This window comes from Heterobasidion irregulare (assembly GCF_000320585.1).
Source record: "Heterobasidion irregulare TC 32-1 unplaced genomic scaffold scaffold_05, whole genome shotgun sequence".
In the NCBI taxonomy this organism is placed as follows: domain Eukaryota; kingdom Fungi; phylum Basidiomycota; class Agaricomycetes; order Russulales; family Bondarzewiaceae; genus Heterobasidion; species Heterobasidion irregulare.
Genome location: NW_009258201.1, coordinates 2,330,173 through 2,349,576, shown reverse-complemented (window position 1 = coordinate 2,349,576; position 19,404 = coordinate 2,330,173). Strand labels below are relative to the sequence as shown.

At 54.0% G+C, this 19,404-nt stretch overlaps 9 protein-coding genes across 9 annotated transcripts; 6 read left to right on the top strand and 3 right to left on the bottom strand.

The window, feature by feature from the left end:
- The first annotated feature begins 219 nt into the window (after positions 1–219).
- HETIRDRAFT_445021 (uncharacterized protein) lies at positions 220–3,328 on the top strand. Its single transcript, XM_009548399.1, has 9 exons — positions 220–398; positions 461–588; positions 653–1,232; positions 1,286–1,380; positions 1,437–1,908; positions 2,000–2,094; positions 2,185–2,596; positions 2,702–2,796; positions 2,875–3,328. Exons 3-9 carry the CDS (start codon positions 1,100–1,102, stop codon positions 3,082–3,084), a joined length of 1,512 nt encoding a protein of 503 aa, XP_009546694.1. The 5' UTR covers positions 220–398; positions 461–588; positions 653–1,099; the 3' UTR covers positions 3,085–3,328.
- HETIRDRAFT_168909 (uncharacterized protein) lies at positions 252–859 on the top strand (the record flags this gene model as incomplete). The annotated part of the gene is made up of 3 exons (XM_009548400.1): positions 252–398; positions 486–588; positions 699–859. The coding sequence occupies 3 exons, from the start codon at positions 252–254 to the stop codon at positions 857–859; spliced, it is 411 nt and encodes a 136-aa protein (XP_009546695.1).
- A 1,472-nt stretch (positions 3,329–4,800) lies between the features above and the next one.
- On the top strand, positions 4,801–6,795 carry qor5 (quinone oxidoreductase 5; the record flags this gene model as incomplete). Its single annotated transcript, XM_009547577.1, has 9 exons — positions 4,801–4,908; positions 4,965–5,138; positions 5,207–5,312; positions 5,385–5,499; positions 5,616–5,854; positions 5,934–6,045; positions 6,355–6,427; positions 6,615–6,673; positions 6,768–6,795. The coding sequence occupies 9 exons, from the start codon at positions 4,801–4,803 to the stop codon at positions 6,793–6,795; spliced, it is 1,014 nt and encodes a 337-aa protein (XP_009545872.1).
- Positions 6,796–7,745: 950 nt separating this feature from the next.
- Positions 7,746–8,096, top strand: HETIRDRAFT_451737 (uncharacterized protein; the record flags this gene model as incomplete). The annotated part of the gene is made up of 1 exon (XM_009548398.1): positions 7,746–8,096. The coding sequence occupies one exon, from the start codon at positions 7,746–7,748 to the stop codon at positions 8,094–8,096; it is 351 nt and encodes a 116-aa protein (XP_009546693.1).
- Positions 8,097–8,576: 480 nt separating this feature from the next.
- Positions 8,577–9,380, top strand: HETIRDRAFT_440177 (uncharacterized protein; the record flags this gene model as incomplete). The annotated part of the gene is made up of 1 exon (XM_009548397.1): positions 8,577–9,380. A coding segment is annotated over one exon (226 nt), but the record flags the coding sequence as incomplete, so codon positions are not given.
- Positions 9,381–9,426: 46 nt separating this feature from the next.
- HETIRDRAFT_115621 (uncharacterized protein) lies at positions 9,427–11,240 on the bottom strand (the record flags this gene model as incomplete). The annotated part of the gene is made up of 8 exons (XM_009548396.1): positions 9,427–9,507; positions 9,531–9,634; positions 9,772–9,886; positions 10,229–10,317; positions 10,379–10,533; positions 10,570–10,735; positions 11,015–11,027; positions 11,094–11,240. 8 exons carry the CDS (start codon positions 11,238–11,240, stop codon positions 9,427–9,429), a joined length of 870 nt encoding a protein of 289 aa, XP_009546691.1.
- Positions 11,241–11,485: 245 nt separating this feature from the next.
- HETIRDRAFT_451735 (Esterase/lipase/thioesterase) lies at positions 11,486–13,067 on the bottom strand (the record flags this gene model as incomplete). The annotated part of the gene is made up of 6 exons (XM_009548395.1): positions 11,486–11,762; positions 11,928–12,138; positions 12,285–12,294; positions 12,386–12,611; positions 12,684–12,793; positions 12,942–13,067. The coding sequence occupies 6 exons, from the start codon at positions 13,065–13,067 to the stop codon at positions 11,486–11,488; spliced, it is 960 nt and encodes a 319-aa protein (XP_009546690.1).
- A 1,328-nt stretch (positions 13,068–14,395) lies between these two features.
- HETIRDRAFT_317029 (uncharacterized protein) lies at positions 14,396–15,663 on the bottom strand (the record flags this gene model as incomplete). The annotated part of the gene is made up of 4 exons (XM_009548394.1): positions 14,396–14,921; positions 14,975–15,073; positions 15,131–15,397; positions 15,464–15,663. 4 exons carry the CDS (start codon positions 15,661–15,663, stop codon positions 14,396–14,398), a joined length of 1,092 nt encoding a protein of 363 aa, XP_009546689.1.
- A 342-nt stretch (positions 15,664–16,005) lies between these two features.
- On the top strand, positions 16,006–19,163 carry HETIRDRAFT_475595 (uncharacterized protein). The gene is made up of 2 exons (XM_009548393.1): positions 16,006–16,158; positions 16,216–19,163. Exons 1-2 carry the CDS (start codon positions 16,037–16,039, stop codon positions 18,677–18,679), a joined length of 2,586 nt encoding a protein of 861 aa, XP_009546688.1. The 5' UTR covers positions 16,006–16,036; the 3' UTR covers positions 18,680–19,163.
- Positions 19,164–19,404: the final 241 nt, after the last annotated feature.

Sequence of the window (19,404 nt, the reverse complement as noted above, 5' to 3'; positions counted from 1 at the left end):
ACACAAGGTATGTCAAAGCAGCGGAAAGGATAACGGAAACCATGGAGGCCAGTGCAGAGAAGGCCAGTAGCTGTATTATATTCGGACAAGTGCATGGGAGTCGTCCTCTGGACGGTGCGGACCGTGCGAGCTCTCTGCCGGACCGTGTGGCCAAAAACAGTATGTTTTCCCCATGTCCAACGCTGGCGCCGCGTCGGGATGTGAGGTTAAAGACGCCCATGACCTGATTGATTTCAGCCTGCATCAGCAAGATGGCACCGTGCGTTCCCTGTATATGTACCGCTCTGCTACAACCGTATAAGCCTCAGGCCTCAGGCACACTCACGCAAATGCCTTCCGCAGAATCCAGCGCGCCAGCCCGATTTGTTGTAGAAATGGAAGCCCCACGGGCCCTTAATGTGCGTCCACCACTTCCATTTGTTGTGTCGACCACTGTGGTGCGACATGTTCCGATGAGCAGGAAATCATGATGGTCTGTTGGCCAGACCGAAACATGTGAGAATCGAAGCCGAGGGCGCCAAAGATATGTCCGTTCAAGCGACCTCCTGGCGACTGCAGCCGCGCGCATCTCCGGCGGAAAGATATCTGGTACGTCTCCGCTGTTCATCACATTCGCATCGGAAAGACCACTCGATGAAATTGGCCGCCCTAGGAGGGTGTCTGAACCGCACCAACTGTATAGATTCCCTGATTAATAGAGAAGGGGTTCGAAGGACCGAGTATCCCAAAAACTGAACATAGGCCTTATGTCTTAGACAGCTCGGGTAACCATCCTTTGGCAGCGGCGATCCCACGCATGACGCGACAGAAAGCGTCTATTTTTGAAAGCCAACATTTTGACAGAAAAGTAATGCTATAAAAGCAGGCTGGTGGCCTGCTGGGCGCTCTCAAACTCCACTGATCTTCCCTTTCTCCTCGTTTCTGCTCGATCTTCCAACGCCGACCGTGTCGGCTCGCCTTTCTTTACTCACTTTCACTTTCACAGCGCAAAAATCGCGCAGGTCGTCCGCTCTCATCGATAGTTGACTTTGATCCTTGACCTCGCTCCTTACAATCGAACACTCTTACACGCTTCCAATCGACCGCTCGACCGGCCAACATGAAGTGCCCGACTGTTCTCGTTCTATTCCTCGCCGTGCTCATCGCGTCAGTGGCATCCCATCCCGTCAAACGGGACGTCGACCCTAGTCTTGTTCCCCAATTCGGATGGCAGTCCGGAGTGAACCCTACTGGTGAGATAACCTCCTACTCTAGTGGCTTATAATAGTGGAAACGATTCGTTCAGGATCCGGGGATTGCGATGGCGCTGTGAATGGTGCCGATGGCAAGCCCATTAAAATACCTTGCGCGTGTCCTCCGGATCGCGACTTGTTCATCAAAGTATGTGTTTCTAAAAGGATTTCAGATGATACCTGACTCACAGGCCGTCGCTTCAGGATCTCAACGCGAACCTTGCTGCTGGCCATGTCGTCACGAATCCCACTGTCGGCCTTTCATTCCCCACCGACAACTCCACCGCCTCACAGCTGGCGCGCCTCAACGCTGCAGCTGTTACCTTGCAGAATCTGAATGGCTCAGGTGTAGGCTGTCCGATAGTCTCGACTACCTTTTCCGCGCAGCAACAAGCTATTCAGGCTGGCAAGCCCCTGCCACCGAGTGCCGCACCTTCGCCCCCAGCCTCAACTTCGTCATCGGATCCACCAAGTCTCACTTGCGGCCCTGTGGCAGTCTCGTCCAGCGCTCCAGCCACTTCGACGCATGAGTCTGCTCCGGCCACCTCAGCATCGGCCACAGTCACCTCCGTGGGATCATCGGCTCCAGCCCCTACGTCGTCTTCCGGAGCGTCGGATAGTGCCATCGCCGAACTTGCACCACCCCTTGGCTTTATTTCTGGCGTGAATCCCACGGGTACGATACTTCCATGTTCTCAATTCATTCGTAGCCGATCCGCGCCCCTCAAGTGAGAGGGTCGGATACCAATCTGATTGCCGTCTTGCAGGAACGGGCGATTGCGACGGTGCCGTGGACGATGCCAACGGTCAACCCATTAAGATACCGTGTTCTTGTCCACCAGACCAGAATGACTACATCGCGGTAAGCCTGTTACTATCCGAGATCACTTCGCATCTCGGACTGATACCAATCTAACTTCGTCTGATCCAATATTTCACGTCATTTCTATAGAATCTGACCGCAAACGTCCGAGCAGGCCACGCAGTGCACAATCCCTCCGTCGCACTCTCCTTTCCCACAGACAACTCCACCGCCTCCCAGCTCGCGCGCCTCAATGCCGCTGCCGTGACGCTCCAGAACCTCAATGGCCCTGGAGTTGGTTGTCCCATCGTTTCCACGACGTTCTCCGCGCAGCAGAAGGCTATCCAAGCCGGCCTCCCGCTGCCCGCGAGCGTTGTCCCTTCCGCCGGTTCTCCCTCTGCCGGCACCTCGCGCGTGACTGCCACAACATCTTCAACAGCCGTGGCAACCGCGGCGCCGACGACGTCCTCAAGCGCTCCATCCTCCTCCTCAGCCGCATCTGCCACCTCCATCGCCGCTCTCGCGCCGCCCTTGGGTTTCCAATCCGGCGTGAACCCTACAGGTACGCTGTTTAGTGCTTCTCTTCTAATCTTTCCAGCTGCCTCGGGCTTGGGAGACCCTGGCGTGCCCGCTAACGTATCTCTGGTATCTGCACGATCTATTCTAGGCTCGGGTGATTGTGACGGTGCCGTGAACGGCACAGACGGAAAACCAGTCAAAATTCCGTGCGCGTGTCCGCCTACGCAGGAGACATACATCGCGGTGAGCTCTCGTTTTCTCGCTTCCGCGCCCCGTTGAATTCTGCTTGGTCTCATGATTCCATCCGTCTTATTTGAGTAGCAATTGACCGCCAATGTGAACGCCGGGCACGCGATCAACAACCCTTCGGTGCAGGTCAGCTTCCCGACGGACGCCTCGAAGGCGTCCAAACTCGCGCGGCTGAATGCCGCTGCTGTGACGCTGCAGAATCTGAACGGACCCGGAAAGGGATGTCCTGTTGCATCCACGACCTTCAGCGCGCAACAGAAGGCCATCCAAGCCGGCCAGTAAAATGATGAAGCCTGTTCGCTTGCGTTCAGCTCTTTCGCTGTGGAGATACCCCTCATTCTTAGCCGCTGGATTGGCCCACGATACTGATGCTTGTTGATGAGTCGAGCTATCTTATATCGTCTTCTATTCTGTCCCCTCGAAATTTCAATTCGCGCTTGTTGATCGTTGCTTGACATTGACAGCCGCTGTCCATGTATACAATTGTTGAGCTAAAGGAAAATACATCTCTATGCTTCCCAATATCTCTTATCTTACGTGGGTGAGGGCACTCTTGTTCAGCTTGACAGGACTGAATGCTTTTGACGTTACGGAAGACAGTAGGCGGGGAAAGAATACACCGAAATATCTTGAAGGTTGACGTTAGAATCCCGTAAGGCTTACGACTTGGCCTCTGCTTTTGGGTCAGAGTTTGAAGGGAGCTTCAAATCGAAGTCGCTCAAAGTGGCATCCTTCCGTATACAAGAATAATCTACTCTAGACCACCTGGTTGGCCTCGCACGTCGGTGTACGTCCCTGTTTCTCACATGATGCATGATGCATAACGTTGCCCAGGATTTTCTCTGCTTGTCACCGGAGTCTCAATCTCGACGACACCGATCATTGGATGAACCCCTGAGAAGCTGGAGTCCATCCACGACTCAGTACGACCCCTATGGACTCTAGGTCTCTTGTTCTACAAGCAGAGACTTGGAATCAGGACGGAGGTAGGATTACCCGTTATCTCTGGTATGTGAGCTTTTTCCATTGACTTGCAGAGTCGGCGCTACCGTTCCATTTCCGAGGTGAGTTTCGAGCTTTCCTCCTTCACAACTCAATTGTGGCGACACGGGAGAACCATAATTTGTAATTATGGTCAAAAATTTCCCAAGGTACTTGGTGGAAAACCGGAGGTGAAATGATTTACGGATGTGAGGCCTCCGCTCAGTCCTGAACCTCTATGTGACGTGAGAAGTATCATGATCAACCTCTTGCCATACGCTGTCATACCCGACATGTACCTCTATATTATAAGCCTAGATTTCGATTTATTCACATCAACTGGATGTCCCTAGGCGTTCTCTGCTGTCCCTTGTTTGCAGATTCGCGAAAGTCGCCCGCGTCATGCACGTGCAAAGTGCTAGTCATCACGTGAAGGCTGCATTCGCATTTGCCTGGGTTTTCTGTGTCCCCGTTGCTGGACTCTTGACTTTTGAGGGGCGTCGAAGTCACAACCAAAGACTCATTCCCGTTCTCATAATCCAGAATCACATATGATCCGGCTTCCCTTTTCGTGTCACGTCGCAAAGTCTGGCGGCGACCTTACCAAGGCCTGAGCAAAATCTGACATATCGATCGACCGGCTCTGTCATGGGCCGAAGACAACATCTGACGAAGCCACTGACGAAAACTCGCATGTCCAGGAGTGCTCGTTTTTCCCACATCCATCCTCTCTTGAGACCGACATCGTACATTCTTAGTCCTCCTGTCCGGTGCCTACACTCCAAGTTTTTTGACATCTAAAGACCGTGAGTCTGCCAAGGTTTCTGATGGAACGTGGGTGCAGGTGGGAATGCAGCATCGTGCTGCTGTGATGCTTGGTTTCGCCTAGCCTTTGGAACCGATATGTTCACTTTCAGATGTCGAAGGAGCTCAATCTTATTACAGATTCGACCCATCTTTTTGCCGAGCGCTCGTTCCGTCGTGATACCCTATCCAACACTTTGATAGCAGGTTGACATGTCGATGCGTGCGGTGCTCATTCGGGATGGCCAGGGGCCTGTAGAGAATCTTTACCTCGGTGAGGTACCCAAACCCTCCCCGGGTGCGGGTCAAGTGCTCGTGAAGGTATGCCCTGTCTCTGATGGATGGTCGAGACCACAGAATCACCGTGTCACGTCCAGATCAGAGCGTTCGGTCTCAATCGCATGGACATCAGCCAGCGTGAGGGAAAGTACCCGCCGCCGAAGGGAGCATCTATGATCCTCGGTGTAGAATTCTCTGGACATATCGTGGGGCTTGGAAAAGATGTGATGGAATGGAAAGAGGGCGACGAGGTGCTCGGGCTTGCTGGTGGGGTACATACGGCCTTCTCCGCTTTCGCTTTAATGCTGCAGAACTCACATCATACGGCAAACGGCGACAGGGAGCATACGCGGAGTATATCGTCGTTCAGCAGACGCACATTGCGAAGAAACCAAACCACCTTTCATGGGCAGAAGCAGCCAGCATTCCGGAAAACTTCCTCACTGGTACGTACACAAACGCACTTATCTGATCTTCTCACCGACTGACTTCTTCGCCATATTCGTCCGTATTTTCAGCGTTCCAAGCTCTAGTGTTGGTCGCAGAGTTACATAGCAAAGACGATGTGTTAATACATGCCGGTGCTTCAGGCGTGGGCGTTGCTGCAATCCAGCTGTCACGCTTCTTTGGCGCGTAAGTCGATCGTATGTTGCGGACTCTTTTCAAATTTTGACGCTGATATCTCCCCTCCGTGTATTAACCGGTTTTGAATGAAACGCGTCATATGTCTCGCCGCATGGCCTCCATAGCACCACCGTGACGGCGACGGCGTCAACAAAGGAGAAATTGGACTGGCTCTTATCTCTGCCTGCCGGCGCCACGCACGTAGCGAACTACAAGACACAGGATTTTGCCGAAATTGCGAAGACCGTCACTGCGGGGAAAGGCGTGGATGTCATCGTTGACATGGTGGGACAAAGTCATTGGTCGCGTAATATTGAGGCACTTGCCACCGACGGGCGCATGACGTTATTGGCTATGCTGAGTGGTGAGTGAACGTCGCAATTCTTTCTTCACGGCGAATAATATCGTTCGTATGTCACTTACGCCGTCGTGCGACCTTGCAGGACCTGTGGTTGAGCAAGCCAACCTCGGACCGATTCTGTACAAGCGCTTGAAAATACAGGGCTCTACGCTTCGCTCCCGCTCAAGCGCTTACCAGGCAGATCTCATCACTAGGTAAGTACAATGATTCTTGCTACTCTCCCCTTTGGCCTCCTTAGATCCCGCCGGCCTGAGCCAGCTCGTTGTGGGGCTCCACCCGCCCTTGATCGCGCCCGCCTGTTCAGTATCTGATTGCAGTAGGCTAGAGATCACCGTCTCATCGTATCCGCAGCCTGATCGAATTCTCGGAAGAATCCACGCCCCATTCTGTGTTCCCCTGTCCTCCTTCCCCTTTCTCTCATCCTTTGTTTGCCGCTTCGGACTTCGAAGCAATGTCTACTGATGTGCTCTGATATCCCGATTGATCTGAAACGGCCATGGCAGATTTAAACGCGAGGTTCTTGATCACATCACGGGCAGCCAAGACAGGGGGGCCATCAGGACATATATTCACAGGGTAAGCCACGAATCAATTACCTCTACTGAATGGCGGTCCTCGCCAGGTTGAGTGCCCGGTACGATCCGCCTGTCGGGCCCTCAGGACCCGCCTCAGCTACGTTTCGGGGTTCTATACAGAGAATTCAACATTGACCGTTGTTGTTCTTCCATGTTTGTGGTCCGTGTGTCCGGCGGTTTGGGCACAGGTGTACCCATGGACTGCCATCCAAGAGGCTACCAAAGAGATGGAAGCCGATAAGAATAGGTGCGTGTCTCGATACCCTGTTCCCGCTCGCCGCTCGTCGGAGCCCAAGCCTCCGCTGACTCATTAGAAACAATCATTTTTCGAACGTCCTCAGTGGCAAGATAATCGTCGAGGTCGTCTAGATACCGTCCGAGCGATGAGGAACCATTCGGCGTCCCTGCGTGACAAGGGGATGAGGTCAGCACTGATCAACGATTGGAGCATCGTCACCGCTAAGCACTCCTGTGTTGGTTTTGCAGCCGTGTATCGTTCGAAAGAAGTGGGCATTGCAATACCTAGTTTATTTCCATCACGTTCGTTGTCGTGCGCACACGAGAGCGAACACATTCAGCCCAGGGTCTGGCCCACTGCGTATCTATCCCCAAAAATGAGGGTAAGTAGTCATACAGGTCTGTCAGCAATCCATCGTTTGTTTGACTGGACATCTGAGATATCATGCTGGTCATGGAAGACTATGCGCCTCGAAATCGAAGCTAGAAGGCTTGTAGATGCCGTCACACTTGCATCGCCTTTGGGCTCGACCCTGTGAGTTTGAGCTTTTGATTTCCTTCTGAAGTGAAAGTCTTCTGCCCGAGCTGTCGTAACAGATATACTTTGGCAATCGACATACTATACTGCTGACCATTGCTCATCACGCCATGCAAAGAGGTTTGAGTTGCAATATGATCTATCAGATACTTGTCATCAAGAGTCATCCAGGTCCTGTATAGTACCTCCGTATGCAAGTTCCGGAAGCTTCTGCAATGATGGACGTTTGAACCCCGACAATTGATTCGAAGCAGGAAGGCAGTCCCTGAGGGCATTGGTCGAGGCTGCTGCCTGGTGCTGTCTTTGTGGTTTCCATCCCACGGCATTTTTGTTGATAGATTCGAGCAAACTAATTTGCCGGACGCCCGTCATGCTTCTGGCAATCAGGCGAACACGTCGTGCATAGATCTGGTTTGTTGCAGCCATAATGCGTCATGAGATTTGGTTTCTTATCTCTAAGTGATTGTTCGACATTCTAGATCTCCAAGTTTGCATTTCATCTTAGCTATTTCACGAACGCTGACTTGGCGGCATCGAGGCCAGAATGGACGCAGTTGATTCGAGCACGATCACGGGTCGTCCACTAGGAGATGCCTGTTGCTACCGCTATATATACCATTCTCAAATGATGACTGGCACCAAGTACGTTGCGCTGCAGTGCGAATTCGCCCGTCAGACTCAACCCTCGACGCAGGGTTCTTCCGAGTCGGTGGTATCAATTCCCGGGCGCCCGCCGCGTCCTCCGTACGATGCCCCTGCATTGACCCCCTTCCATATGCCAGACGAAACTAGAACCAGCGCAGGTCTAGCAGAGGGGTGGGATGGGGTGCGGAAAGCAAGGGAAATAGCCGTGCACGCGGCGCAGGAGGAATCGGGGATGGATCGGGCATTTTAATTTTCGAGGTGTATCTGGATCCGTCAGGACCGGATCTTCCCAGGCGGCGTCCGCGACGAGTGATATCTCCCATGTGTGCCCATCTGCACAAGGAGGGCTCAGGAGTGAGCGAGACCGGGACGCAGTGCCTGGCTGGAGGAGTGGAATCTATGGAATCTGACGTGTTGTACCGTATATCCAATTGCACGTAACAATCGTCTTCGCGCGCTTACCTGCCTGCACTGCTCCTCGGCCCTCTCCACCCAGATCATCGTGCCGAACTGCTTCGCTGCAGAGACCAGTCAGACGCCGTCTATCGCCCAGCACCGGTATTGTCCTCGCTTAGCTTCCCAATATGGGTGGCCGCTCGCCCCCAATTTTATTTTGTTTCCGTCGGGTTGCCTATAAAGAGTCCAAGCGCCATCATTCCCTTCCTCCCAACGTGCTCTCCAATCCAGTAGCGGATCCATCCCACCCACACAGATAATTCATAAATCACCCCGCTCGCCTCCCCACCCCCATCCACCCGACCCCCCATGTCCGACTACTCCACCTCCTCCAAGCAGAACGAGTTCGAGGTCTCTCTCAAAGGCCTTCCTTCACCCTCGTCCGGCACGCGGGGCCTGCTCTCCTCCTTTGGCCTGAGTGGCGGCCGGTCTCAGACCCAGTCGTCCTCCAGCTCCTCATCCTCTTCGTCCTCCCAAAACGCCATCCGCGCGAGTGCTAGCAGCCAAGGCGTGGTCTTCTTCTGACCCGCTGACCATCTCGATCTCGACTTCGTTTTTCTTTTGATTTTGCAGCGTCCGGGAGGATCCCCCCCATCGTGGCCCAGAGGAGATGCTAATAGATTGTGGCCCCAGGATTACAGCGCGTCTCACTTTCATAGACACAACCACCCACTCCACCACCCTACAGTTCGTTCACCACACCTGTTACCCAGCCCACCCCACGTCAGGATGACCATATCGTATCACATCAGCGCGCGCCGTCCGTTCGCGCCTCTGCCGCCCCCGCCCCACATCGGACAGATATAAGAGTTGCCACGGAGACGTGCGAGGAGCGGACGCGGTGGACGCGATCCACGTCGGCGTCGGGTGCGCGCGCTCGGATCGAAAGACGTTGGAAGTTGACAGGAGCCAAGATAGGATAGAAGGCGACTCTTCGTTGGAGTGACCCGCTCGGGTTCGCGAAGCCTCGTCGGTGGCGCATCGCTTCAGTGACAGTGCTTGCCCGCCCCCACCCACTACATTCCCAAGCTAATCGTTCCCATGATTCCGCCTCATCATACCCCCTACTTTATTACTCATTCCGTCTCATCTCGTATACTCGTATTCCGCTTTCGCAGGTAGCGTTATGCTATCGCATCCCCGCTCGATCTGTTGATGATTCCCATTACCATATGCCCTTTGCTCCATTTGACTCGGTCAGGGTACTGATAGATTATTTACCACGTACGGTTCCATTGTAGATCAGGAGTAATATATATCGATCATCTTCACAGCTTCCCTTGCCAGACGTTGAAATTCCTTGCCACCTTCCAAGTCGAGTATATTGGATCACTGTATTGACGTGGATGAAAAGGGGCATAAATCACCGGCGTCAACCTTTTCGATTAGTCTTCAAGCTTCAATGGTAGCTCGGCGGCGATAGCACGTCGCCTGGGCGTCATGAGCTTACTCAAATGAAAGTTACCTACACGGCCGTAGTAACGGTGTGGGTCTGCATCCGAGATCAGTGCTCATGACATGTTTCAGCGTGTGCAGCACACGGTCCCGATCATCATCCTGAATCCCATGTATACCTTGAAACACCTACAGGTGCGATAGTTCATGACATGATTGACAGATGACGAAGTGATTGGATGGCGTGTCGAATCCTCCGTGTAGCTTCTTTCACCTGGCTCCTTGTTCGCACTGGTCGCTTCCCATGGTTCCGATCAGCGATCTATCTTCATGCGCGTCTCTAGCTAAAGAGGTACTGTTCCCACCCTGGTCTAGGAACGGACCGCCCTATCTTCCTACAGTTGCCTGGCCGGGCACACAGACGCTGAGAGATCAGCGCGCAGCTCAGCGCTACGGCACAACGCTGCGCGCGAAATGTCTAATGATCTAATCAACAGATAGACGTGCAGACGCAGGCTTGTCATGTCGTACAGTGCCGGCGTGTGTGTTGCAACAGATCTGTTCACTCGCGCCGCCAACAGTCGTGGCGCCTACGCCAATCAAAAGGATCAGTCCCCCGCCTATACGACGACACGCAGTTTGTTCTTCTTGAGAAATGCATCGTGAGCGAGCACACCGCACAAGACGCAGAAGATCCCGGCCCCTCGATCCCCCTTTGAATATCAAGTGCTCGTGCGTCCATCAGAGCTCTCGAGTGCTTGCACAACCCATGGTATCCACCGGCATCCGAAGGCGTGCAGAGCGTCATGTGCCCGTACGGCAGCGCCGCGCGCGCCCTGCACTCGCAATATGCCTCCGCGATGGCGACTTACGAGTCCGAAGGGCGAAGTGACCAGCGTATAACCAAAAGGTAGCAGCTCGAAGGTGTTCTCGTAGCCGGCAAGACACGGAGATACGCTCGGTGTGGTTGGGTCCCTGAGCCCTGGCGCCGGACTTCTCGATCGGGCAGGAAGAAAGGGCTGGCTTCAGTGATCGCGACTGTTGGGAGCCGTTGGGAGCCTAACGGAACCTAATGGGTGTGATGCCGCAGGATACCGCATTGTGTCGTATCGCACCCCAATTTAGGTCGTGATTTCTCCGGCGAGCGAACAGGGCGAGCGCTCGCGCAGGATGTATGGATACCAAGTATTAGCTCAATTTGTGTCAAATCGTCGGTGATAAATGCTGGAAGGGGAAAGATTACTGAGGGCGTGTTCATTGGGCTCGGGCTCCAAATCATATGGATGAAGTGCAGCGGAATGGCGAGCAAGTACGTACTTTCGGGAGACCCCTGCAGGCACCGAAAATGTTCACGATATCATGACAGACGTCCAATCAAACTGATCGATATACTTACAGAGGTCTGGAGCATGGGCACGCTCTGGGCGTTTTGCCATAACCACAATCCTGCGTCGACAGTACCTTCCACGTTCGATTTCCTTCCACATTTGCATTTTTGTTTTCCAAGGACCCTTCTGTTGCGATACCATCTCTTGAACGCCATTGGGATACATCGTACTCATCCTGGCGGTGTCATGCCGACGCTATATGAGATTTATATGGCGAATTGATGTGGACGACAAAGGCCCGTACATCCGTTCGTAAACTGGAAAGGGACCGAGAAAAGTCACAATATGCATCGGAAGGACAGGGAGAAGATTCGCACAGATCCTATAAATGTTGACAACGTTGATATACGATAACCGTTTAAGCAAGCGAGACAGCGCCGATGATCCGATTCAGATCATTTCAAAGCTTGCCCCGTATGCCTGTCTGCCACACGCCCGTCCTGAGTTCCCCGCGCGTGCGCATCTCCCACCACGCCAAGATGGTTTGGATGACCTCGTCGTGCTTCTGAGCGATGGCGGAGAAACCCATGATTGATGCAATTAGGATGGTAAGACAGAGCAGGACGGGGAGCAGACGCACTCCTGTAAAGATGTGGTCCCCGTCTTCGATGTAATGGAGGTTGTGCGTCCCGCCCTCGCGAGCTCCCAATGCGCGAGCGAAGATCATTGAGTCGTACCTAGGCACGCCGTAGGTCAATCAGCGACCCATATCCGTCCATCCGACCGTGTAAGGGCACCGCGGACGCCGAGACCCAATATAGAGCAAAAAAGCACGACAGCCCAGTTAGTATACTGATCCGACGCTGTGTCGCGACGCAGCGGCGGTACGGGGCAGCACATACGGGGATACAGTCTTGTCCGCGAGACCGTGTACGGAGAGCACATCAGTGTGCTGCGGGAACTTGTCCCAGACAGCGGCGGTCCCACGCCAATTGGCGAACTGCTCGATATCGGAAGGGTAGATCCGACCAACGACGCGCTTCCGCGCAACGACGGTCTCCCAATCATAGTACCCCCGCTCCTTGAAGGAAGCCTGGTATTGCTGCGTTTGCTCTGCGCAGTCGATAAGGAGGGTAGCGCACATATATGTGGGTGTCGTCATTCGTCATGGTCGGAGTCGGAGTCGACGTCGAAGTGGAGTGCGTGATACGTTAGCGAGGAAAGAATGGCGCGAGAATGTCCGGATGTTCAGAACGTACCGTAGATCCTCTGCACGATCCGATTCACATGGCCCGACCCAATTTCAAGTGTGAACCGAAAGTATCGAACGATGGATTTTAAAAAGGAAGGCGCAGCTTACGTTCATTTGGTAGCGCCCTGAGACATTCACCAAGCCGCCGACGCGCTTCGCATCTTCAGAGGTGCAGAACCAGTGGAAAGCCACGAGGCTACCGCGCGAGTGGGCAACCAACAAATCGATCTCGTAGCCGTACACGCGCGTCAGATGGTCCACGACGATGCATAAGTCTTCCATGTCCTCCGTTAGTCCACTATATTTCCACGTGCCTCCTGTCTCATGATTGCCGCTGGAGTCAGAATCGTGTTGGAGAGCCCGCATCAGGATCCGACACCAGAACTGCTGCTAAATTTGAACATACCGGAAATCAAAGCGAAAAGAATCTAAGGGAAGGCTCAGTGCTAAACGTTTCTGGAACAAGTAATCTTTATGTCTGCCACCGTCCGATCGGTACGCGTGTGGTGCGTAGAACTACAGTCAGTATCATATACACAGAGAAGGGGAGAAATAGCACTCACCCCATAGTTCCATGCAGAATCTTCCGTTTCAATGATCGGCGGAACATGGCACTCAACGTAAGGAAACGGCTTCGCTGGCATGCACCAACCAAACAACGCACCAATGCAATCTTGCGACCTTGGGTCGGCTTAGTGGGTTCCAGCTGTTCAAGGGATCCAACGATGGAGATCCCATCCTCGGAGGTGTGGGGAATAGATACTTTGGTAGACTGACGGCTCGCCGACATTGGTGGTTGAGCAGGACTCTGAATTTGCATACCATTGCGTTGCAGTTCGACTGCCAGCTGATGCGTTGATGCCCAGTTGAATTGGCCGGTAATTGGTTGACCGGAGACCCTAGTTCATGATTTAACGACACCATATGCACAACTTGATACCGTCTGTGCTACATTGTATTTGCAAAAAACAGAGTGTCATATGTAGGAGAGAGGAGGAAAGAGGAAGTACGGGTTGGACGAATTCAACCGTGTGGGGTGCAGCGAGGAAGAGGGCGAGACTGGCCGGGCACCGGCCGAGTGTTTATAGTAATTTAGTCATCCACGAACCTGGAACTTTCTGTCGAGGAATATCGACAGTCTCAACAAATGGTTTAGGACGTCCATAATTCACAACTCTCATAAGAGTACGATGGTGATAGATCGATGAAGGACAATCGAGTGCAAGAAAGCAATGGATCTATATATGGAGTCACTTCTCGCTCCGGTGCTCCGACTACTGCTTCCCTACCAGTCCCTCCTTCGCGCTCGCGTTCCCCTTTCTCCTCTTCATGATCTTCTCTTTCTTCTTTTCGCCCACAATGCCTGTATTCCTCTTCTGCTTCAGCTCCTCTGCCGTCAATGCGCTCTCGGCCGATTTTTTATTGTCCGCCGCGATGGATTTGACCGTGGCTTCGGGCTGACCGCCGGTGGATGCAGAAGCGGAACTGGAGGGGGCAACGAGGGCCGCGCCGCTCTTCTTCGCTCTTCTCCTCTTTTTGCTGGCATGTGTGCCATCGGCTTCGGCAGCGTCAGGGGTCACCGGCAGGATGGAAATGGGGGCAGGCTCTGGCACCAGAGAAGGAGCGGCGGTATCCTTGCTAGCAGCGGCGTCACCCTTTTTCCTCTTGGCCCTCTTGGTCACGGCTCTAGGATCTGGGACAGAAGAAGTGGCGGCGGTCGGAGGGAGAGAGACCGATGGAGCGGGGACTGCATCCGCATTTGCAGAAGCAGCGGAGACGGCATCAACGTCTCCAGTGCTGGCTTTGGACTTTCGTCTCTTCCGATTCTTGACGGGTGCAACCGCCTCGCTGGCTTCAGCCGGGTTGACGATACTTTCTGGGGCATTCTCTTGCGCGTTCGCGGGAACAAGGGCCGCCTCCGCCGCCTCAGCTTCAGCTTTCCTCAGCTGTTTCCGCTTGAGTTTTTTGGCAGGAGCGGGCTGAGAGTCGGCTGAGGGAGGACTGACATCTACCTGAGGTGCAGGAGCGGGAGGTGCTGGCTCCGGCTGGGACAAGGTGGGTGCCTGTCGTTTTTTCTTCGCGATAGAGCCGAGGGCATCCGGCCGTGAAGGGGCAGCGTCAGCCTATAGGTAGAGCAGACATGTAAGAAATTGAGGAGATGGCTTCGAGCGACACTGAACTCACTGCTTTTTGTAATTGTAAGGAAGGGGATGGAATCGATTGCGGAAGACCGGCAGAAACCTCGCCCTTTGCCTTTTTTTTCGGTTTCTCTCCCTCTCCCTCCTCGGCAACTCTCTTGGTACCTTTCGATTTCTCTTTTGGCGGAAGGATTGGTGGCGCCTTCAGCTCGTCCACCTGCATTGCCTCGTCCTCGTCGCTGTCTCCTGCTTCTTCGCCACCCTCCTCATCACTTGAAGATTCGTCCGATTCGTCTCCCGCGACCAACCCGTCCCACCGCCCACCATCCTCTGCTCCTAGTTCACACGACCATATCGGCAAGCTCGCGCTGCTGTTGGTTTTGATGCTCAAACTTTGCACGTTTTCCCAACCATCGTGAATGTTTTTGACGACAGAAGGCAGGGCAATCTCGAGGTTGGCAAGAACTTGAGATGGGGTCTGAGAAAGGGTGCCGATTTTGATGGACCTATTGCAGCACAACGGTCAGTCTTGCTAGAGAGGAAAGGATACCATACTCACGTGCATGTGCCCTGATTTTGGTGCATGTACGTAGACGAGATAGCACGCTCTAGTTCGCCTTTGAGGTCTTTGCGCGTGAGACATACAGGAATCGGCTGCCTTAAGTATATAATGGTTAGTGCATGGCGAGCGAAAAAGAACAACGAAGGGACACACTTCTTTGCATCGAAAAACTTCCTCCCCAATAACCCTGGCAGCAAAGGCACAACACGCTCATCTGCCAAAAACAAGCCATTTTCTTGCAGGAGAAGTCTTCGGGCCTCAAATGGCTTAAACTTTCCCTTTAATTTTGTGATGCCGACGACGCGGTTAATAAACTTGATGCCGTGCGAGTCGAGCAAGTCTTTGTACTCGCGCTGTGGGTCTTTCGTGATCAAGCAGACAGAGGATGTGCGTGGGTCGACCAGAGGATACTTCAATGGACTTTATGATGAGAGTGACAACGCCATGGTTAGGCGATATGATGCTAATGAAGAAAATACCACGTACATCTTGAATGGTTTGAGCTTTTTCTCTGGGTGCATCCTCTTCACGGCGACCTGCAGCCATACGTGCTGCTCCTTCCCGGCCAGGAGCTCCGTCTCCTGTTTCTGCTCTTGGTGTTTGATAGCATGTGTGAGAAGGGCATTTACAGCGCGCTTGCACTGCCGCGACGAGACGTGAGCGTCGATGAGCTCGTTCTTGGCCATTTTATGAAAAGGTTAGTTTGTGTGCAAGCAACTGACCAAAAAACGGGCTTCTGCGAATGGCAAGGACCCCGGAGAGTCCATTGGAGTCACCTGATGTGCTATATCACACGGACAGTGCATGGCTCTAATATTTCTCCAGATCTACTGGATATGTGGCGCAGAATGCTGCGAGTCTCTGATGAGCTGACGATCCACGCCCGCCTCGGCTTGCTCTCGACCGGCCTAAAGGGTCTGGGAGTAGGTGTCCGAGGTCTGTCCCTACGGATCTCGTCACGCGGTGCTGAGTCAGATTTGAAGACTTGGAGCCGGTTCGCGCCGTCTCGCACGTTAGACAACTACGACACAACCTCGACGGCAACCGACATTTTCCCCAATGTCCCAGTCGTACTTTTCTCAAACAAAACACTCTAATTTATCATTGCCAGCGGAGACGCCGATGATGGGTGAATCGCAGCTCAAGGGTGTGCAGGAGGCGTATCTTGACCACAAGGACAGGTGAGCTGATGTGTTGCATTCCCATCACATCCCTCTCGTTGAGCTCGTGTTCGTCAGGCTCGTCAGTGCCATTGACTCTACCAAGTCGATCCTGGGCGAACTTCGCACTTTCAACAAGAACTCGTGGGTGGTCAGGTACCCTCAGCTCCGCGAGAACATCCAGGAGCCTGCGGTCCCCAACCGCCGAAAGGGCATGCGCCGCTCTCTCACTTTCGCCGACGATCCCTCCGCAGCGACAGAAGTTGTTGTCTCGCCTTCTCTCAAGCGAGCGGTGACGCTGGCATCGATCGCTGATGCTCTCGAGGCAGAGGAGGAGCCCACCGAACAAGACGGTGAGCGTCTCATCCCGGCATCCGAGTCGTCCGATTTCCACGTCTTCCGTCTCGACCTCAAGCTCGGTGCCCACGGCTCTTCCAATTCCCCTGCTGCCCTCGTCTCTCAGCTCGAAAAGTCATCCATCGCCAACCTGCTTGACGAACGCATTGCTGGGTCTATGAGCCACATTGATAAGCTCCGCGTTCGTGTCGAGGACACTTCCTCCAAGGTCCTTGTCACTGGAGACCTCAACGCGGGCAAGTCGACATTTGTCAATGCCCTTCTTGGTCGTGAGGTGATGCCCGTGGACCAGCAGCCATGCACGACGGCGTTCTGTGAGGTGCACGACGCTGCGGAGAATGATGGCGTCGAGGAAGTGCACGTTGTCAAGGACGGCGCTTCTTACAACGCTCAGGACCAGTCGACATTCACTCGTGCGAAGCTCTCCGATCTGGAAAACATCATCTCGGAGAACGAAAACTCAGAGAAGATTCTGAAGCTGTATCTGCGGGACGCTCGGAACCCGGACGACTCGCTATTGAACAACGGAATCGTAGACATCTCGTTGATCGACGCCCCGGGTCTTAACCGCGACAGCGTCAAGACGACGGCGTTGTTTGCCAGGCAGGAGGAGATCGACGTCGTGGTGTTCGTCGTCTCAGCGGAGAACCACTTCACGCTATCGGCGAAGGAGTTTTTAACGAACGCGAGCAAGGAAAAGGCTTACATCTTCATCGTCGTGAACAAGTATGAACAGATCAGGGACAAGGCCAAGTGCCGACGACTTGTGCTGGAGCAGATCAAAGAAATGAGCCCGAGGACGTACGAGGATGCAAAAGATCTGGTACATTTTGTCGACTCGGCCTCCGTCGTCAATTCAACTTCCACAAGCGGTGCCTTCGGCGATCTCGAAGCGTCGCTACGTTCGTTCGTCCTTGTCAAGCGGTCAAAGTCGAAGTTGAACCCTGCGTCGACGTACCTCTCTCATCTTCTCTCGGACGTCGACTTACTCGTTGGCGCTAACGCGATCGTGGCGCAGGTTGAGCTTAACCGCGCGAAGGAGGATCTCCTTAGGGCGCGTCCTGTCTTGGAGAAGATGCAGAATGGACGGGAGGCATTAGAGGATGGTCTTGAGGCTGTGGAAGAGCACGGAGCAACTACGACCCACTCGAAGACCAAGCAGATGCTGAGCGATGCTCTTGAGAGGGTCGGACATGGTCTCCTTGCGGTTGAGAAACCGCTTGTAACCATGCCATCCTACCCCGGCCTGTTCGGTCTTTGGGACTACGCGCGCGATGTCCGCAGGGCGCTTCTCGCCAGCCTTGACATGGCGGTCAAGTTGGCCGAGGATGAGGCGCGTTTGACGACTACCACTGGCGTAGATAGTATCTCGAAGCTCGGGGATGAACATCTTCCGGAGGGCGTCGAGCGCTCGCAGCGCGTGTTCATGCCAGAAGCTATGTTCTCACTCCGCAGCCGCGCAGGCAAGAATAATCGCCGTAAGAGCCGCCGGTCTTCACTCGGAGGCGCGGTCGTCGCAGGCGGTTACCTCGGGTTGGGCATTGGCCTCGCGCAGCGGACAGACTTGCTCGAGCCAACGCTCCTGGATCTCTTCGACATCCATCACCAGTTCTCGGTGCACTTCGGCGACGGAAAGGAGGGAAGCGCTGATGGGGAGGAGACCGGCGCCAGTGCTCTCGGGGTTGTCTCTGTCGGCCTCAGCGCGCTTACTCTGGTTGGCGGTCAGACGCTCGGCGCACGTGGGCTCTTCGAGGGCATCGTGCGCATGTCAGACTTGGTGGGCAACGAGACTGCTCGGAAATGGGCGGCGCCGGTCGTCGGCGCATGCGTCCTCGGCCTCACGGCATATTTCATCCTCGAGCTGCCCAGCACCGTCCCACGCACCATCGGACGGCGGATCCGGCGGTCGCTCACCAAGCCGGAGGAGGGTCAGGAGGCGAACGAAGAGGCGCTTTTCGTGAACGCGCACGCTATGCGTGTGTCGCGCGAGACGCGCAAGGTGCTCAGGTTGGCAAGCTGGGATCTGAGGGAGCGGTTCCGGGCTGCTATGGAGGAGCGCGGGAAGGAGGTCAAGGGTGCGGAAGAGATGGAGAAGAAGGCTGGGACGGCCGTGGAGTGGTTCCATGAAGTCGAGAGGAGGACCAAGGAAGTGAGACAACAGGCCGGATTGATCAGTCTGCCTTGAGTCTGTGGGGTACAGAGGATATAGACATGTGCGTTTTTCTTTAGCCTTGGAAGCGTCAACTCATGTTCAGCAGGTACTCTGCCGTAACACGCCTCTTTCTCGTCTGGTGGTATCGTTTGTTTCGTTCTGCTGTCCCCTTCCTACTTTACTTCATCTTTCATTTTTGGCCGGAGTCGTGGCCACGCGTCACGCTCTAGAGCTCCTCCTTTACAGGCTCCGACCCTCTTACGACGCTCCTTCTTTGCCCTCTCCTCTCTCGTCTCTCTACTTCACTTCCTCCCTCATGCCATGCCCCATTTTACGCTCTAAGGCTTCTGCCATGATCCGCAGATGTGTACGACTCCCTTCGTAATCCAGGTTCGATGTCGGTAAGATGTTTTTTACGCTTTATATGGTACCTGGATCAAACGTGCAGGGCCTGTACGTTGTGCATGCTTTGTCTCCTTACATGATAGGAGAGAATGTATCCGTGCTTGATTCCTGCAGAGACCAGCGTGCGCAGATGCAACAGTAGCGACTGTACTCTACTTGAAATCTGATACTTGACCCTCGTGAGTGCTTGGCTCTGGCTCCTCTGGACGCTAACTCTGTTTGATGTGAGTTTTTTTGGCATTTGATTATTGAACGCTCTTGTTGACTGTCAGACCTGGAAGATCCCTTGCCTATGTTCTGCATAATCATAAGGCGTAGAGCACACTGCTCAACCCTACGGATTTTTTCAAATC